The sequence below is a fragment of the Pterocles gutturalis genome, unplaced genomic scaffold (genome assembly GCF_000699245.1).
Source record: "Pterocles gutturalis isolate BGI_N339 unplaced genomic scaffold, ASM69924v1 scaffold31215, whole genome shotgun sequence".
Lineage (NCBI taxonomy): Eukaryota > Metazoa > Chordata > Aves > Pterocliformes > Pteroclidae > Pterocles > Pterocles gutturalis.
Window position 1 is genome coordinate 62,710 of NW_010144429.1, and position 21,337 is coordinate 84,046.

At 41.2% G+C, this 21,337-nt stretch overlaps 1 protein-coding gene across 1 annotated transcript in view; it reads right to left on the bottom strand.

The window, feature by feature from the left end:
- LOC104470247 (ankyrin repeat and KH domain-containing protein 1-like) overlaps positions 1–21,337 on the bottom strand; it is a gene marked incomplete at its 5' end in the record, with an annotated part of 98,155 nt that overhangs the window by 61,205 nt on the left and 15,613 nt on the right. Inside the window, 5 exon segments of the mRNA XM_010085097.1 lie at positions 996–1,090; positions 2,668–2,901; positions 3,979–4,126; positions 5,023–5,170; positions 9,525–9,681. Of these exon segments, the coding sequence (XP_010083399.1) occupies positions 996–1,090; positions 2,668–2,901; positions 3,979–4,126; positions 5,023–5,170; positions 9,525–9,681 (782 nt within the window).

The window sequence follows — 21,337 nt, forward strand, 5'->3', positions numbered from 1 at the left end:
TGGCACCAGGCTCTCACAGGGAAGACTATTCAAGGATACTATTGCCACCTCACCATCAGAAGACTTCAACACAGATTGAGATGATATAATCTGACCTTGGTCACTTGCTTCATCACCTCACAACTGCACTCAAAGAACACTTGATCCTCCAGCTCTCAGAAGACTGGAGGAACGTCGCTACCTGTCTTCTAAGGATTATAGGCTACCGGGAGCAAATTAAGTTTTCCTCTGTTCATCATACTTCCTACGAAAACAAGGTCCCTGTTCTTTCTTCAAAGAAGTTGCCCAGCTTGAAGGTCACCTACAATCTGGACAAAAATGGTTGCAGGTATGCTCTGACACAATAACACCTTCTTTATTAGGATGAAGCTCTTGAAAGAGGTTTTTCCTCAATGGCTGCTTTGAAATTATGCGAGTTGCCCAAGAACTGAGAACTAAACTACTTTTGATCTATCATTTTATTTAAAAAAAAAAAAAAAAAAAAACACAACAACCTTACAGCACCATTTACAGAAACCTAGAAGAGAACAAACCATCTGTACATGAAAAGCACTTCTTGCAGTGGTGAAAAGACAAGAGTAAAGCATTAGTCATCCAGCTCAGTGAACTTCTGGAAGTCTCATACCGTGACAATCTGAGAGACATTATTGATAAAGACAAAGGTGGAAAACTAACTCTTACAGTGCAAAAGAAGCAGTGACTTGGGCTCAACCCACTACTTTACTGCACTGCAGATTAGTTACCTCTACACTTCACATAGGGAGTATTTAAAACAACACATCACCTCCCCCCAGATTAGAATAATTTTTCCCTATGACCAATTAGACTGAGAAGCTGGCCACCTGTGGCAACCACAGTAAAGGCTTTCTTACATAAAAACTAAAACACGCTCACTCGCAGACCCAAACCAGCTTGTTAGCAAAGGCTCACTTTATTTTATCATCTCTTATTCCTCTCTCATTGAAAAGGGAGCAGAACAAATAAAGGGTATTTACCATGCAGGCCTCCATCAGCGCTGTGTGCATCTCATCTGTTTTATGTTCTTGATCAGCTCCAGCTTCAAGCAAAAACCGAACCATATCTAAATGGCCTTCAAATGAAACAGATCAAAATAAACATTTAATATCCTAAGTGTTTAGTAGAGCAGATAACACACTTAATGAAATAATTTAATTTTCATAGTTTCTGTTACAATTTTACAAGTTATAATATCCAAACCTGCTCTTTTTAAAGTGTTCTAAAAATACCAATGCAAAACAGACAGACAGACTTAAGATGGTCTTTCCTAAAGATACTGCCCAACTATGAGATGAAGACAGACCTCTCTAATTCAAAATTACACAACAGGAACCTCTCCTTCTGACTTCAAGCTGCGAGAGACTGTTCTTATTCCTTATCCAACTAGATAGTGACATATAATTTAAGTGTTCCAAGGCAGCATTCAACTTGGGGGGATTATCTTTTAGGGATAGGTCCATGTAGATCTGAACTTAACTTTAAGCTTTTTAATCATAGCATTCACAGACATAGTTCTGAGAACTAAGATACACACATTATGTCATATTCTATTACCAGACACTGTTTTTAAAGCTTCTACTGAACTTTACCAAATACTTGCTTTCAACTTGTTTATGGCTTCTGACATTTTAGAATTTGTCCCCTAGAAGCTACACATTTTATCCTCTCAGCGAGCATCCTCCACCAAGACCAGACTTAGTTTTATATAAACTGACAGCAGAACAAGGCAGCTCAAGTGTTTTGCCAAATACAGGAAATCTCCAGTCAATGAAGATCTTACATTGCATCACTCTATTAAGTTTTAGGTCACAAGAAAAAAGAATGCCCCTCCAACATTTCCAGGAGTATTATTATTGAGATTTCTCTGTAAGGAACTACTATACGCTGCAAGAAACCCATGACAAATCCAGATGCAAGTTTTCAGATAGGGTATACGTAATATGTATGCTCCAATTCTAACCACAGAGGTAAAACCCAAAGTTACTATGACAACAATCCACAGACTTAAAGCTTCTATCAGGAGAAAAACAATTGTTGGAAATTTTATGGAAGTTTTGGGAAGAAGAAGAACTTGGAAGAACATTCAATTACCATTGCACTAAGTTACATCATATAGAAACTTTAAAGAGCAAAAGAAAGTCAAAAGTCCATAAAAGTTCATAATACAGAACAGTTCACAGACATCCTCCAAAATCACACAGAAAGAAAAGTATCCAGCAGTAATACTAGCATTTTCACCCCATCAGGTATTCCAGGAACATTTGTTCTAACTTCACATTTTCCTAGTAACTAACAGAGATGTTTTCAGAACTTGAAGATAGTTGGTGAGGGGAATCTGAACGAAATAGGGAATGCAGTAGTGGGGGAAGAGAAGAGTGGTGGAGTGACAAAGCACAAGTTTGGATGCAGCCAGTCACAAGTTTTCATCTGCAACATGTCAAATACTTGTCCACCACATTTGGACACAAGTAGACAGGCTTAATACCACTACACCATCCATGAGCATTTCCTGACATTGAGCTTAAAAACAAAATCCAGTATTCCAAAGCTCTTTAAGAATATAGTCAAAGTATGTCTGGAAGCTTTAGTTAGAAAAATCCTAGGAAATAAATTTAAACAAAAAAAACAAAACAAGGCAAGAGACAATACCTTTATAGCATGCAAGTGTAAGTGCACTTTCTTTGAACTCGTTGGAGTGGGTGTTGATTCCTGCACCATATTCCAGCAATACTCTCGCAACCTCAACATGACCTGCACTGGCTGCTTCCATTAGGGGGGTATGCCCATTCTCATTGTGGTCTTCTATGTTAGCACCGGCTTTCAATAGCACCTTCACTATGTCAACAAAGCCCCCAGCACAAGCGTAAGTGAGAGCTGTGTTCCCTGCAGAGAAGAAGAAGTTTACATGAAAGCCCTTTCCATCACCCACTCCTAATATAGGAAAGGTAATGAGTTTTAACAGCTCTGAACAAGACCGAGTGCATCACTAGCAGCAGCCTTTCACCTCACAGCAACATTACTCCAGCCAATAATTTCAGGCTGGGTATAAAGTCCCAACACAACTATAATGTCAAAGAGTTTTAATGCTAAGCCAATATAACAAAACTGGATTTTTTTTTCTTTGATTATTACGTTTCCTACTTCAGCACACAAAGAGAGATCAAATACACACACAAAGACATCAATGAGTAATCTTCATGCTCACTGTAGAGTTTGGGGTGGGGGTGCTGGTGTTTGGGGTTTTTTTGCCTAAGACTGTATCCTATAATCCCTTGAAAAATTTCTACTGACTGCATGAAAAGAAATTTATAATTTAAAACTCTGATACTACAAGTGATAGACCATCACATATGGTTCATGCTTTAAATGCTACAGCCAATTTTAAGGTGAGTCCTGCTTAAAATGGCTAAACTTCAAGATAAAAAGAACGTTTCATAGTTCAGACATATGACTTTAAAATTTGAGCAAAGCTTAAATTCTATCTTAATGTTAGCAGAATCCAGCTGCAGGTTAATACTCTCAGTAAGGTTAGTTAAGCTGTGGTCAGGCATCAGCAATGTAGACAACATTCAACGCTCCCAGAACTGTACCTCCTCTTTGGTAAAAAGCAATAAACTGAAATAACTGGTCTTGACCAAATGGGTCCCATGGTCTTCTTACTGGGTAATTTCAGATTATACAGATGAGCAAAAACTAAACTTCATTTATTTTTCTGATCATCTAACGCCACAGTGGTTTTCACAGGAACAGTGCTTTCCATTACAGTTTATATGAAAAACAATCTTTAATAATGGCCAGGTGAGCCTCTAAACACATCTGCTCCACATCTGGCCTATTCTTACAGTTCTTGTCATGTTTTCTTGGGAATTAGACTATCAGACAAAAATACAGATGTACACAACAGCTGCATAGCTTATGTGCCAATCTTATTAATTCTTCGTGTTCCTGCTTCCCAGTTACCTGTTGAAGACTGTGCGTTGACATCTGCACAATGAACAAGGAGAAGTTTAACAATATCTACATAGCCTCCGCTGGCAGCTGCCATTAAGGGAGTTATGTCTCCTTTATTCCCTCGATCTTCAACGTTTGCATGCATTGCCAGTAGCACCTAGAGAAAAAAGTTTACTTTAATGAATAAATTGTAACACCAACATTTTGCTTTTAGTTCCGTGGAGCTTGTGAGAAGGATTCCCCAGCCAGCCCTGCCATCCCCTTGCAGTAATCCCCTGAATGGAGAGGCTCAACTGCATCCCCAGGACCATTTCTAATTACCACCTGCATTGCTCTGCTTCAGGAAATGCTGGTTTTCTGCATTTGTTCACATCTACTACAATCAACACTAAGTTGAGGTGCAATAATGGCATTTTCAAAAGTCACAGGGCAATTCACTGGCCAGAATGACAGCAGAGAAACTGTGAATTTGCATTAATGATCACAGCACACATCGGGTCAAGCTGACAGGTAAACAGTTTTCTCCCTGTACTCTTGCCTGGCACCAAAACACGAAGCTGGCCACTTTGAGAACTATCACCTAAACATCTTCAAAGCAGCACAAATTCTGCCCTTAGACAGACAAGAATAAAAGCCAAAAACTAACACAAATTAATGCACTGCTGATACAAAAAAAGGACTGAGTGACTGAGACGTGTTTTTAGAAGGTAACCACTTGTCGTGTTTGATTTTGCTGCTATTTTAGATCCTCTTGCAACATCTGCTTGGCACAATAGCTTGACTGCATCTAGAACAATGCCAGAAAAGTAGACATATCATAAAACACAAGATACATTCCTGAGACAAGTCCCTGAAACCTAAAGGTATATATGACAGCATTTCCCATTAAAAAGACAAATGATAACTGGAAGCCCACAATAAGCTGTTTTAGCTGATATTCAGTTTAGATTACAAAAAATATTATAATCAGATTAGCTAAAATGTTTCCCTATCAAAGAAGCCCCTTAGACCATGCTTCACAAAGGTTCACTTGTGATTATATCTGTTACTTACTTGTGCCAATTCATAATATCCCGCTGAACAGGCCAAGCAAAGGAGACTCTCCCCTTCTTCAGTATGTTCATTTACACTTCTTCCTTCATCCAGCAGCTTCCGGACAGCATTTACATCCCCATCTGAGCATGCTTCTGCTAAACTGCGACTGCAAAATGAGTTACTGCAGAGTAAGCTCAAAACACATTTGCAGTAGATGGGCAGCTTTCCTACACAAGGAATTCGTTACTTAGAGGCTCATGGCATTAGTACTAAGCCTTACTAAGAAAATGTACCTTACAGATTTTTTTTTTAAGAAAAAGTATATATACACACATTATTTCCATAGGTGAAATGGAGATGAAGACCTTGCTTATGTCTAAATTAGCTCTTGTCCTCATCAGTGGCTAGCTTACATAAGCTCTCATATAGACTAGATGCAGAGAAGCGTGCTCAAAACTGGGTAATCTGTAGTGTTTGCAACACAGAAGTAAACCTCACTGACGCTGTTCACACTCCGGTGGAATGCCAGATGCACAGAGGCTATGACCATCACAAACTACTGACTATAGGTACCAAGGCAAATTTCTAGGAGATAAAGCCAAGACACAAACAGCCTAGTACCACAGAGACCACTAATGCTGAATACTGCAACAAGACAAACCTCTGACCGTTGTCTCTCCTGTAGTGGGACTATTTCCTTCTCTGCAAGCTTTTTTCATTTAATTGAGAACACCAGTTTCTTAATTTAAGCACTCATTTCAAAATCCTTACTTTGCCTAATGACATCTTAAGGGGAAAAAGGACAGAAGCCTTAAAGAAGTTGACTGTGTTGCCTTTCAAGCACTGTTAAAAGCATATTACAGAAGTTTTAGGACAGATTAAAAGAGACAGTTGAACTGCACATTTTTTGAAACAGCAATAGCAACACAAATCCTACATGGAACACTACTAACTCATCCTTTAAAAAGCCTGAACATCCTTACAAGCTACGAGTTAGAAGGAAAAGACAAGACAAACCCAGAGTTCTTGACACCTAAACGCTCAGAAGTCTATAATCACTACCTTAACCATCATTAAACTCTGAAGTAGAGAGAACAGTTATTTCCTCTGAGACCTAGGAAAGTACACTAAACAAATCTTGAAAGTGGCAAGGTGAGATTCAATTTATTGCAGACCAAGTCACCTGTCCTTTAAATCTTTTTCTGTACAAAACACAATTTTAACAGCAAAGACAACTGCTAAAGGCAAATGTAAACAAGAGCAAGTCATGCTCAGTACCAGTTCTTCTCCTACTGATGATATAATTTTATTTAGAAAATACATGCAAGGAATCACAGCCCCTGGGAACACTGGGAACCAAACCACAGGTAATGCCTCAGTGGGAGGGAGAAGTGAGGAAAAGCCTTCTGTCAAAACGTGGTGGACTGTATATGATTTATTCCTATTCGTATATCTTATTTGCAAGATAGGGAAGCTTGTTTCTTAACACAAAAACTAGTACACGCAGATTCATTAAAAACCTCAAACTTCTATTTTTGTTCTGTAAAAGATAGAAGTTCACTCAAATTCACTCACAATGAAGAAAATATCATTTTCAGCAGAAAGTTCCCTCAGGAAAACAGGCAAGTTTCAATTTTCAATTGTTCAAAGACTGTAACGGTTAAACTATGTCAAGTCCCTATTTTAAAGGAACTCATTTGCCATCTTCCCCAAAATGAAATAAACAGTGCCAGCAGCTGCTTGATAAAAGCTGCGATCTGACCTGAGGAGAATATCCAGTGTCTGATCACTTACATTTGCATTGTAATCACTAAGTATTTTAAGCAAAATAACTGATATTTTGGTAATTTTTTTATTTGGCTACATAGATGAGTCCATGCACTGAAGCGATGGGACCCCACTAGAAGGATGCAGGACACTGTCAAACTCGCCCCCTTCTCCTGGGAGGTAGCCAAAGCAAACAGCCCTACCGGCATTTACACCTCGGGTTCCCATATTCAGCTTGGAGGAAAGGCTGGCGATTCAGGCAATTTTGCACAGTCTAGGCTTTAGAAACAGGAGCCACCCAACACCATAACCTGCAAGACAAATCCTGAAATAGATCCATCATCCTCAGAAGATTACCTTAAGCCACCTCATATAATACAGAACTGCTGCGAAACCAAATGGGAAAAAGCTATTAAGAACACAACTAACAGTCGATTCTAGTTGACCCTGGCACCTCAAGAGGTCTCTGCTCAGGTTCCCTTTGAGATATTCCCAAGACATTTTGTAAAACTGACAAGAATGACACTAGTATGCTCTTCCAAATGAAGCAGAGGATGCTGGTGACCTTTGCTCCAAGTGTGCATTGCTGGTTCATGTTCCACTCATTGTCCATCACAAAATTTGTGTCTTTTTCCCCAAAGCTGATTGCTAGCCATTCAGCCCTCCCCATCTGTACCAATGCACAGAGATATTCTCCCCCAGGTGCAAGACTTTGCATTTCCCTCTGTTGAACTTCATGAGATTCCTCTCAGCTCAGTTCTCCAGCCTGTCCAAGCTGCAGCTTGTCAAGGTCCCTCTGAATGGGAGCACAACCATCAACCGCTCCTTTTCTATCATCTGCAAACTTGTTGAGGATGCACTCTGTACTGTCACACGGGTCACTGATTAAGTCGTTAAACAGTACTAGCCCCAGTATCATCCCCTGGAGAACACCACCAGCAAATTGTCTTCACCTGGACATGGCACAACTAACAACACTGAGCCTAGTAGTTCAGTTTTCAACCCACCTCACTGTCCAACTGCCTGGTCTGTACTACATGAGCTTGTCCCAGAGGATGCTGTGGGATACAGTGTGAACAGACTTGCTGAAGTCAAGACAAACAGCATCCACTGCTCTCCTCCCATTACCAGCATAGTCATCTCATTGTAGAAGGCTATCAGGTTAGGCTTGATCTCCCCTTTGCAAAACCATGCTGACCACTTCCCATCATAATTTTGTACAGGAAACAGCTGCCAGGAGAACTTCTCCATCACCTTTTCAGGGGCTGAGGTGAGGTGGACCTGCCTGTAGGTCCCTTGGATCCTCTTTCTTGCCCTTCTTGAGGACAGAGGTGACATTTGCTCTCTTCCAGTCCTCAGGAACCTCCCTCATTCCCCACGACCTTTCAAATAAATTGAGACTGGCCTTGCAGTGACACCAGCCAGCTCCTTCAGTACTCATGGGTGCATCCTATCAGGTCCCATGAACTTGTCCACTGCAGTATGTCCAACCTGTTTGAACACTACCTGACCCGATACCAAGCAAGGGCAAGCCCTCCTTGGTCCAGACCTTCCCACTCATCTCAGGGGCTTGGGATTCCTGAAGACAAATCTCACCAGTAAAGCCCAAGGCAAAAGCAGCATTCACTACCTTTTCCTCTGCTGTGTCCTGGTCACTTGGTCCCCTACCATATTCTGAGGTGGGCCCACATCTTCCCTCATCTTCCTTTTGCAGCTGATACGCCCACACTAGTATATCTTGCTGCTTTTCATGCCCTTTGCCAGAGTCAATGCATGTGGTCTTTGGCTTTCCTAATCACACCCCTGTCCTCTTGGGCATTGTCTCTATATTCCCCATGGGCCACCTGGCCTGCTTCCACCTCTTGTATGCTTCCTTTTTATGCTCAAGCATGCTTCCCCAGCATATTTTCACCTCCCCATGTTCTGATCCACAAGTAATTTCTCTAGCTTCAGTTACGAAATGAAACTATTTTTAGTTTATATTTGTATTTACATTTTGAGCGATGACTCAAGACTACTTTCCCTTACCCTAAGCACTTTGTTTTGCAAATCCCATGTCTGAATTTCAAGAAGAGATCCATATGAAAGGAAACAAGAGTTTCAACTTTTGATCCTAGATCTGAAGTTCAACAGTATACACAATTACAGTTCATAAACTGTTGGGATGGTATTTGCATCACTTGTCAGAAAATATTTCCGTACCTCTAAAGATAGTTTGACAACATAGGACAAATCCTCAATTCTGTCATCATGGGAGTTACAAGCCACCCTCATTAATTACCAGTTACAAAAAGCTAGCAGATAACATCGCTTAATTTCCCCTATGTTCCTGAGCAAGATCCCGGGGCAAATCAGTGCCCTCTAAGTATTAGTATTCTCTTCCAACTTTTAATACAATGAACTAGATTCATTAGTTTCCAAAGTATGCTGAGGCAGTGATTAGAGAATTATCACCAACTCTTCTACAGCTAAGAATTTAAGCCAGTTCTGGAAAAGAAATCAACTGTCTACTACACATAAACACCATCAGGTTAGAAAGTAACATTTTTTTTGTACCTTTCTCTAACACTTTGAAGCCAATAACCTGATGGGACAGCAGTTTACACCTTCAGATTCAATAACTCTGCATCTGCTAGTAGTAGAGCAGATACATTACCATGCACTAACTATAAAACTCACTGAATTTGAAATTAAAAATACAAACTTACATCCTATAGTTTGGAGACTGGGGGTGGGGAGCGATCAATACATACTTGTCCACTTGTCCTGCATTGTGATTGTTCTCTGCTCTCATTCGCGTCAATGCAGCAGCAGCTTCATCCAGCGCACAGCTGACAGAGGATGTCAGTCTTCGGAGAACCTCAGGATCTGCGAAGGCTTTACCATCGGCAGTGGACAATTTACCAATTCCTTCAGTGTACGTTCGTTCATCAGTCAGGTTAGTACGAAAGTCACACAAAAGAAATGCAAAGACACTATTTTAGATTTCAGCTGCATGCACTATTAGTTAAAAATAATTTGCAAACATGCCAGAAAATCAGATACTTAAATTTTAACATTTGTCTAAGACCCGAACATTTCATTAAACACAATACGGTAGCAAGAAAACTATTTTTCAACTGGCAGCTTCATTACCTGTCCCAAATTCCCAACTCATACCTCTGAAGAATAAAAAAATTTTAAAAACCAACACCGAACACTCGGGGAAATAAGAATAAGTCCAGGAGTCAAGCCCAAAACCAGAAGTATGGGAAACAGGTATTACTCCACAGGCTTGGTTTCATATTTTCTGAATGTGAAGATTTTCAAATTTAAAATGTAAAGTTATTACCCCTTTCCCACCAAAAAATCAAGTGGAATTAGCTCTAATATACTTCTTTTTTAAAGAGTGGAAAGAAATTTAAAAAATGTATTAGCTTAAATTCCCAATAATTTAATATTCTAAACTGCACAGCTCTAGCTACAGGCACAGAAGTTACAAAACAAAGTTTCAAATATTTTAAGTATACTTAAAACCAACTTCCCCTCTACACCAACATTACACAGCAGAAATGCTTAGACTCGGGAACATTTGTAACAGGTTCTTTTCTAAAAAGTTTCTTTGCTGCAACACTAAAGCTGAAGGCCAATACAGAACAGCACCATAAGAATGTTTTATCGCGCTCATTTATGTGGCATAAAAATAAATAATACATAAAATTATGGTACAGCTGTGTAGTTTTACTCAACACAGGTTTTACTCCATATAGTTCAGCACAGCCTATTTTACCTATACAAACATCAGCACACAGCTGCCTCTGCAGTGTAGGCAGGGCTTATATTTGCATATACAAATGTGCAAATAGTATAAAGAAATGCACCGATGAATAGTACTCCTCCCACCCCAAAAATAATTAAATTTCACATGTTAGAGAAAAGGGTTACTGGTTTATAGATTAGCTAGCTTCACCAGTGATGAATCAGTAACTTTTCAATTCCTGAGCTGTTAAACAGGGTCAAATTAGCTACAAAGTTCTGAAAAGAATGCATCTTATACTTCAGAAGGTTTGTTATTTGGTATGCGCATATCTCTGCAATATTGATTTACACCACGTCTCCCACAACCCAGCTTGTAATTATTATAAAATAAATACTGAAATCATACTTTGAAAGTTTCAAACATTGTCTTGAGACAATGTATTTCCCCAGTTTGAGAGCATCCAATTTGTTTCTCATTAATGTAAGAATCAATACTTACCAAATTTCTCCACCCTGAAAACAATTCAGGCCAGCATGCACGGGGCATGCTGTCACATTACCCCACATCCCTGCCACAGTGCTGGCAAGTGCTGGCTTACAGTACTCAAACCCTGTGCTGCTGGAAATGACCCAAGCGCACCACCTCCCTGGCTCCAGCATCCCACCTCTGCATCACTTCACCACTGCCAAGGGGCTACGAAAAACAATTTACAACGAATTACCCACTCCAGAATAAAATGAGAAATTACAACTAGAACTGTCCACGCCACACCCATCTGGGTTTCACAGGCTGTCTAGTGCGCTGCAGAGCAGTCGGAGCAGAGGAACACAGGGCTCCCAACTCCACGCACTCGCAGAGGCTCCTGGCCACGTGTCCCTTCCACTGCCAAACTGCTGAGGCCATAACCCCTCTAGCCGCTGCTGTTAAATATAGCGAAGCTATAAACGACGAGCCTCAGGCACCACAGCTCACCTTGTGTATTAACGTGAGCTGAGCATGTTGTTGGTTTGAAAGGGGATGTAAGTCATGCTACCTCTGCATGTTGTGACAGGCAGGACAGCAGGGGACAGTTACTGCAAAACCGTGCCGGTGCATTGATTTAGTACCAAACACACAATGTGACAGTTGATACCTAGATGGCTTCCCCAGGACAGATGTTTACACTAGCTATTTCTGGCGCAGGGCTGGCTTGCAGTCTACGTAACAGTACTGCCCAGGGAAGGAGAGGGAACTAAGTCTGCACAATGCAGCACCAAGGCCTCATCTAGGACGGCTGCAACCAAAGCCGAACACTGCAGTAAGCAAAGTGGGAAAGCACTCATGAGAAACCCACAGGATTTAGAAGCCAGACCCCTGAGCAAAGGCTGAAAAAGCGCAGATTGAGCTCACAAGGAGCAGCACAACAGCAGTTGCCTTCCACTCAGAAGGGTGTTATGAAGGAGTTGGAAAACAGCTCTACTGCTGGCAAAAACAGTGGGAAATAACAAGTCCAGTTAAAAAAAAAAAAAAAAGGAAAAAAACAAAAACAACAATAAACACCCCACCAACAACACATCAAAACAAAACCAAAAAATCCACCTCAAAAAACCTGGCTATCTGAAACTAAACTGGATCTCTCTGTCATTTCAAATCACGGAGGCAGTCGATCAGATAGGTTGCTGAGTAAAGCAGAACCTACACTTGACTATTCTCTCCATTTTTAAAGTTTGCTTGTTGAAGCATTCATACATGGGATTTCTGAAAGCAAGACAAGCCACACCACAGATCTAAGTCCCATGTCCTGTAAAGACAAATGAACTCCTGCTCCACAGTGCCTGTTTTCATGCATTACTGCTGGTGGTCTCCTAGAGGACTGACCAGCCACACATCACTGGCTCCTCCTTTCAGCTAGGAAAAGCACTCTTACAGCTCACTACAGTTTCCTACTTTGTCCCAAAAGCAAAAAAAAGATGCTATAACAGCACCAAGGACTTTCAGAGGTTAAGCAGAGATGCCTTTTATTTACCTCACCAGCTTAGTGCTCAACCTAGGTGCTATCCCCAGCAGTTAATTTCATACTTTACTTATACTGGATATGCCAAAACTAATCAACGGCAGACATCAGAGCAGATATTTGCTAGGATGGGGAGTAAAAGAGAGACAGCCTACTGTCAGCCTACAGACATACCACTGCAGACACCCATTCATTTATTTCCCTTTTGCAGGTTTACAGTTTCATCTAAATAATCGCTCAGTTTTTACTTCACTGTCATTTAGGATGACTACGCCAGACTCTTATTGCTGTAATGCTCACTTATTTTTTAATCTAGTTTGTTTTTGTATCCACTTCATAACCATTTGTTCTCGTGTCACTCTCCCATGTGTCTAAGACACCTCATACACACAGGGACAGCAACACACTGCTCTACATGCAGGTGTTGAACTAAAACTCTTGTCTCCTCCCATCCAACCAATACCGAAAGCATCCTGAAGACCATTCTCCACATTAGCTCTAATTTGTCCTTCTCACACATAAGTGATCACAATTTATCACTAGTGACCTGTCACTACCTGAACCGAAACCCAGTGTTTGACATTCTGCGCTTCCTGCAGGGCAACGGCACGTTTTCAGGAATACAAGCCACCACAGAGGTTGCGTAACATCATCTTTTCACAGACTGATCACTGTTGCAGGATAAGTCTGAAGAGAATACGGGAGCCACTGTGGACTGGTTTTTTATCGAGAAGAGTCTACAGTCCTCAGCCTTATGGAGATGACTTTCCCAATGCAAAGTTACAGCTTGACACTGAAATTAAGAGCACGCTCATAAGCAAACCACAAGGAAGTACTTCCATACAACATGAGCTGCCATGCAAAGGCCAAAAAGGTGAATTTAAAAATAGATTAGACAAGTTCATAGAAAGGACAGGCTTTACAGTAATCCTAAGAACAGAGACCCTGGAAGTCACTATTTAAAGACTTTCCTGAACAACAGACTCCTGGCAGGACAGAGAGAGGAGAGACTATAACCTGTACCGGGATTTTACTGTTTTTTTGCTCGTGTCCGCAGCCAGCCCACAGCAGGGCACAGGGAGCTAGAGACACTGTCAGTCGGCCTCTGTGGGGCAGTTCTTTAGCTGAGCACCTTCTGAAGCCATGTGCCAGTCAGCTCATAAGCCCTGGCAGGGACAAGGCCACCAGCATTATCCAACAACTGCAAAGAGAACTCTTAACCACCCCTGGGAACAGGCTGCCCGCAGCAGCTCTGGATGCCCCATCCTGGGAAGTGCTCAAGGCCAGGCTGGACAGGGGTTTGAAGAACCTGGGCTAGTGGGAGGTTTCCCTGCACATGGCAGGGGGGTTGTCCTGGGTGATTTTAAAGGTCACTTCCAGCCCAAAACCTATTATTATATCATTCTACAGTCTCCTCTGACTGGAAATAGATGACCTAGCTCCACCCAACACATCAACACACAGACTGCAGATCTCTAAATCGAGAGAAAGGTATAAATTCCATGATCTGCAAGCAGATGAGTCCTTCTACTGGGCCACAACCACCAATTCTATGGTACACAGATCCAGGCTGCATCTGAAAAGGGTACTTCCACCAGTTTAAACAAGTCAACAATTTAACAGTTTACCAGAGACAAAATGTCCAGTACAACTGACTGCTACATAGCTAGATTGAGTCTGAAGCAGATGTGTTTTTTTTTCCTAAAGCTACAATGACACACAGCATCACTGAACTTAGTGACAGATAATGCCAGATGTTCCACAAGTTAGTGCCATACTACTGAAATAGCGAACTATTTAAATTAGCCTCGAGTTAATGTATATCAACTATAGATATCCAGGTGTATATAGGGGATACAGAGGTGTATTAGAACAAGCAGCTCAGCTTTCAAGGGAACAGCTTGCTCACCAGATACACTCCTACACACCTATAACCACCACTCTGATTTGAAGCATGGGCTTCCTTGTTGACCTCATCAGGATATTCCTACCATGTGGCTACCAAGGTTAGAGTTTTAGGGTAGCCTGAAATGAGCTGGTAACCTCTCAGTGTGGTGATCTTCAGTTTAACTCAAAGATACAGCTATCACATCAGAAGAACTGGAACACAACCAGGTTTGTGTCTTTGGAAAACCCAAGAGGGCAGGACCTTATACCCCAGTGTGATTTTGCCATGAGGAATCAGAGATTACACTCTCTGAAAACCATGTTTGTATATTTTCACAATTTGAATACAGAAGTTGAAAGCCATGAATAAATCTTAAAGAACCAACATGAGTAACCTAGGCTGAAGTTGTTTCAAGTTCACTTCAGTAAAGGAACAATCAGATACCCACACTCAAGCAACCATTCCCTTCCCTTCTGTTTCAAGAAAAGGAACATTCTCAGAGGAGCATCAGTTGTTCTACACTCCCTAACTGGATAAAGTTCGTATCAAGAATAAAGAAAATACTGAAGTGCAGTAGTTTCTAGCTAGTAGCTCATAATTACCACCATTTAAAATACCGTTAAAAGAAATTACTCTGGTATGGAGCCCACAGTTAAGGCCCTCATACCACACACAACCAGTGTCAATGTACGCTTTGAACATCAAAGGAGACTGTTCCACAGAGATCAATATATCTAAGCATAAGAGGTAATGTCCAATAACCCTCACCAAAAAAAAAAAAAAAAAAAGCAGATTTGGTAGTGATTGTGTTCCTTCCAAGTCAGTTCCAGCACACTGCAAGTTCTAACACACACTTGAGGCCATTCACTTGCTAACGTGCCCAACTTATCATTTCACATTCATCACAAAGTTTAACTTAACTTCAGCTCACATGGAATCATCTGCCGGTCCCAGAAGCTTAAAGGGATCCTCTGTTTCCTTATGGTCTTATATCACTAGTCCCCCAAAGGCAGCTTTTGATGGAAATGCAGACAGCTTTAAAAGCACAAAAGAAGAATGAAATGAGAATCATGGCCCAGAAATGGGTCTCTTTTTTAATGGTATGTCAAGAACCTGCTTTAATCATCATGGTGTAAAAGTAGCACCTCAAACAAGGTGAAGAGGCTTCAGAGAAGGCGAGAGGGGACTTTGTTTTAGCTTCTTTACTGCAATCCCCATTCAGAGGAATTGGGAAGGTCTAGACTGCCAAAAGCAACCGCTACAGGCTTGTGCCAACAAGCAGTAACTCAACCAGAGAAGTATTAATTCTAGCACAGCACACAGGTGCTACGACAAGAGGGCAACAAGTAGGATCAGGCATACCCTGCTCTGTAAGGTCTCAGGTGGCTTAATTCAAATTGTCGACACAAATACGGCTCCCCTAACAGCATGTCAGAGGAATTCATTTCAGGCATGTCAAGAGTAGAACCTAAGGGAAGATTTCCTAAAGAAATGAGATTTCACAGACCTTTTAATTCACATGTTATTAAGTTTCTGGTAATACTGAGGAGCAGCGCAGCATCCGCAGAAAATTGCCACCTACTATCTTCTATAAATTCTAGCAGTGGCGGAAGCAGAGCTGATATCAGTCATCCACCAAACAGCAGGTGCTGCTCTATGCGATGTCCTGACTTCCTGCTTGCTGGATGGTAACAGAAAGTGATCTTCTAATTCTCCATATAACTAACAAAAAAAAGTGTGCACTTTGCTCCTCTCTGATGATGTCAAAATATTTTCCCAAACAACAGGTTCACATGACATCATTTTCAGAGCCAGTAAAGCAAAGTATAGTGCTGTCAGCCCACTCACCAAGACCCACACTGATCTTCTGGCAAACGCAGGAAGACACCAAGTCAGCTCTAACCTGCTGCCAGCAGCTAACACCTAAGCAAGGTTTGCAAAATTCCAGTGGCCTTGAACAAGTAACTTAAGTGAGCAGCCCGGTGGTGAAGCAGCTAGAACTGGCAAGCAGAGAGGCCAAGGGCACATTCATTTCCACCTGTGCCCACTCTGTTCCTAGTCAGGCTTCAACAACCACACCCAGCACAGCCACTGCTGGTGAGAAAGACACACACAGAAGCGCCCATCACAGCTTTGTCACCCATCAGAATGAGGGATATCATATATTTACAATTTTTCAAATATATTTTAAATATTTAAATGTGTTTTATTGCATGCTGATTGCTCAGACTAAAGTCCTCAAGGAAGAAACCAGACTGAGTAGTGCCATTTGTAAATGGGAATTAGAAAAATACTATCAATTCATACTAGTGTAGTCACTTTTCTACAATCCATATGCTTTTAAAAACTTTGAGATAAAGTTTTCTTAAAAAAACGTAATTCACACTAAGCTACAGAACATTAGAGTTACAAGGGAAGGTTTACTTGCCGTAAGGAAAATAACTGTTTTAAGACAGACTACAGACTGAGCTATGCCGCTGGGATTTTTGGGTAAGCCATTTGGCCTTTAAACCAGCTTTCTTCATTAAAGCAGTTAAAGTTTAAAATACTATTATACTATTTATTCAGTGAAGCATGCCACACTTAAGTTTCCATATGATCCTGGTGAGCCTTTGAAGCATTCACACAGTATTTACAGACCCTAATTACACCTAGTGCAGTATCCAGGACCACATGTGAAGGGAGGCCTTCAGGAGCTTGTAATCTGAGGATGCACAAAGAGTTGCACTTAATTCTGCAGAGGTGTTGCATCTGGAATATCTATGTTAAAAAAAACTCAAATAGTTACTTTAGACACTATGTCGCATTGCTAACGTTATTGATATAATGATACAAACCCTGCTCGGGAGTAGCTGATTCTACACCGCCTTTCAAGAAACCCACATTTTTACATCAATCTCATACCACACAAGTTCTCTCCTGACACACCTGCCCTTAATATTTTAAGTAATGTCCTTTGCTACCTTAATTGGTAGCAAGCACCTTTTTACCATAATTTTTTTAATCTCATCTTTTGCATAGCTCAGAAGAAAGATGAACTTTGAACAGAAATGTTCTATCGAAGCTTTTGAATTCTCACTCCTGACATTTAATGTGCCATATACTGCTGTGTTGCAACAAACTTGAATATAATCTTACCCTATCACCCCCATCCAAGAGACCTTTGATTATGGTTTGGCACATCTTCAAAAAGATCTCTGAGCCACTTGGCAACACCCTTTCTAATCACCACATAACAGAGTATCGCACTTACTGTGCCATTATGCAAAAGATTACCCATTAGTGCTGAAATAAGCATACAACTTCATTGATAATGTGAATCTCTTTAAACACAAATAATTATTTTGAACAAGAAGAACACCATAAACTAAATCAGTTGGGTGCCCCTTCCTGCTCCAGATTCTTCCTAAATCAGTCTTCCTGTGCCGTAGAATATTCAAACTCAAAGACAGAAAACCTCAATCCCTATTTAACACAAGGGGTTATTCCCAAAAGGCAGATGGGAATGGAAATCAAAGGAGACAAAATTATGCTGACACATACCGGTCATGTTTTCCAAGGCTTGATATAAACTAGTTCCACAGCCCAACCTCAGCAGGCAGTAGCAGGAAAGAAACACAATTATATACCCGCTCTCTCTGATTGCTTCTATACATTGTCAATGTGCTTTAACTGTAATTCAGGGGACCATTACTCAACTCCTTGCTAAAATTCGCAACACTCTCTGAAATACAGCAGGGCCAGATTATTCACGTTGACTAAATAGCATATACACTGAGTTTACAGATCTAATTTTTGTGCTCCTTACAGTCCCCTTTTTACTAGGGCAAAATAAGGCACCTGAGTGATTTGCCTTACAACTAGCCGTACCAGAACTGGAAGATTCTTCCTTTCCAACAAACACAGATCTCCAAAGGCAGCACCTTCCACAGTTTTTGAACGTCGGCTAGTGTCACCTTGTAACATATCTGGAAGACTAATATTGTTCTTTATTACCATGCCCATTGAAAGTCAACCGCTCTAAAGGCAGTGCCGCTCCCTGGGAAGCGGGGCTCGAGATCGACGCAGCCCCCGCGCTGCTGCAGACCTCACCTCCTGCCCCAGCTTCCTCAGCAATTTCCAAAACACAAGGAACTCCTCTTGCACAGCACAGGCAGCTTGCCTGAGCAGCCTGCAGCTTGAGAGCTTCCTCAGCAGACGATTTATCACTTATAAAAGCAAATACAAAACCTGGGGTAGGAGAACATCCCTCCTAATTGTCTTCTACTATATTTAGCAGATTTCAACTCAAGGACATTTCCCAGACTGAAACAGTAACCCTGCAGTTTACTCGGTTTACTCTTTGCCACTGAGGTTTGGTTCCTGGGCTGTTTTCTGTCAGTTTTAGTGGTAAACGTATCAAAGTGTGAAAGCTCAGGGTACTACAAAGCCAATGCAATATATCCAAACCAGAGCTTGTCTCCTGCCCCAATCCAATTAATAAATATTTAAAACTCCCCTCCCCACCCCAGAGTCATGATAACTCAAAATCATTCATCAGTAAGATGCCAGCTTCTAGGTAAGATATAAAAATCTTTGGACAAGTGCCAAGTCTTCTCTCAGCTCTTCCCTCCCTACTTGCATGGGTCAGATTTTGGGAGGAACTCAAGAAACTTCAGTAAGAGGTTGTGTTCATTTCCTCACCACAAAGCGTACCACCTAGAAAAGATTCTTTCACACAGAACTAGATTTAAAGTTTTAACTTTTCCCAGCACCTTCATGAGACTAATAAAAAAGTTCAGCACTTTTGCTGGAAACAGATCACGCAATAAGGTAAATGAAACATCTTTCTGATGTGACGTGGTGGGTGAGCAGACCATCACTGTTATACTCAAAAAAAAAATCTCACTCCAGAAAACATTTAGAACAGACTAAGCCACTACTGTCTCATGGGATGGCTCCAAACAAAACAAACAGGCAAAACATGCCTCAGAAGTATCACCTGATCACCTCACGCACAGAGCCAAATCTAGCCACGAGCTCTCCTGATGCTTCAGTCCTTTACACCGATGGCTGCGCAGAGCAGTAAAGGCGTTTCTCAGTGAACTAACCCCTCTCAAAAGGCTGCTCCACAGCAGCCAAACCCTGTTATCAGCACTGCCATGCCTCTACCCAGGCAAAGGCTCTAAGCGTCAGAACACACCTCAACGTCCGCTTCAGGGCAGTTATGTCTATCACTCAGGTACGTCAGAGCTCAATTGCGTGCATTAACTAGATTTGGCATTTTTGGTATGCATTTGAGCAACTGCGCCTGGCCAGGTGGCCCATCAAGTATCTCAAGAGAAGGGCTGTGACCACACAGTGCAGAGTAACTGCAAAAGGTCTCTGCGGCAGGCCTGGCTCTTTCCAGAGGAACTGGTCTTCCCCAGCTGACCCTGTACAGTTGTATCAATCCAGTGACTCCTACCGTACGCCTGGAAATCCCATACAGCTACAGAAAGCTCAAACCTTCCCAATGCCGAGTTCCTGGAGAGAAGAAAGAATGGTCTTCCTCATGGACACTGCCAGCAAACGGAGGATAAGCACAGCATCGCTTAGGCACCTGGTGTCAGTCAGACAGCAGAAGGGCTCAGCTTAACTTCCTGAGTAAGCCTTTGCTATCTTCCCAACCACAATAAAATAATTCTCCTGCAAATAGTTCTGCAGGCTTAATTTGACACCAGGAGCTGACACTGATGGCAGAAAGAAAGCATTCATTGCTTGCAAAGGAAACTCAATGTGCCTAAGTTCAGACCCAAAAGGATGAAACAATCAGTTAATGGCAGCACCACTATTTCATATCCTGGCACATCTGAAACATGCCCTCAAGATGGCAAAAGGCTTGTAAAAGTAGAAAAATGTGGTTGGACTAGGGAAGTAGAAGAGGAGGGTGGCAAATTCCAAATCCCTTAGGAGAAAAAAAACCTGACAGGGGAAAGACAAGACAAGAACATCTCTTGATGGCAACCACAGAGAATAAAATTTTTACTATGTAATGGCGAACTATTTAGACCCAACTAACTAAACCTCATAGAAGTTTCATCTTTCTCTGCCCCCAAAAATAGATATTTTCTGCTTAGCTAAATCTCCCTGAAAAATGTGTTTGTTCCTTTGAAATTTCTCATCTGAAAGACATTTTAGTGTAGGTATAACCTATAGACTCTTTTTGAGAAAACCAGTAACCTTCTCCATTCTTCAACTGGTCATTCCAACACGACTAGTCCCAGGCAGGGAGCAGCAGAGATGTGATCTGGTGCGGTTTATTTTAGCTCTGTTTGCTAAAACACTTAAAAAAAATCCCAACTACATCGAGGCTTTCAGTCTTTTCAAAGTCAAGTACACGTCTTTGTAATCTTCACCACTGCATATCAAAATTATAGTCTGATCTCAGCTCCAGCACACTGAAAATTTACCGTACCCTTAACATCCCTGTTGTAGCTACACTGAACAAAAGAATTTATCCTTTAAAATACATTTGATACAAACTTTCACTGTAAAACTATTTTTTTTTCTACCGTATCACAAAGTGCACAGCACTTCATTGGCTGCAACTCTTACTTTGATTCTTCTCAATCAGTATTTGGGCATGCTAAATAAAACCCATTTAGCATGAAATTAACAGCTACGGTTTGGGGGTTTGGTGGGGTGTTTTCTGAATAATTAGCATTTTACAATATTTCATGTGTCACCATCACAGCTCCCCATAGATTTCCAGAACAGATGAGTTTTCAGTTTCCACGAATCAGATTCCTGACAGCAAACTATCACACCCAAAGATGACATTTTCAATGTTATCTGAAAAATCACATTCAGATCACCTTCTAAGCATTTTCTGGCAAAAGCAGAAATACAGTTTTATTCTCCTGAGTTGTATTTCATGGTCTTAACTTCAAAATATCCCTTTCTTCACAAACTCCATTCCTAAAAA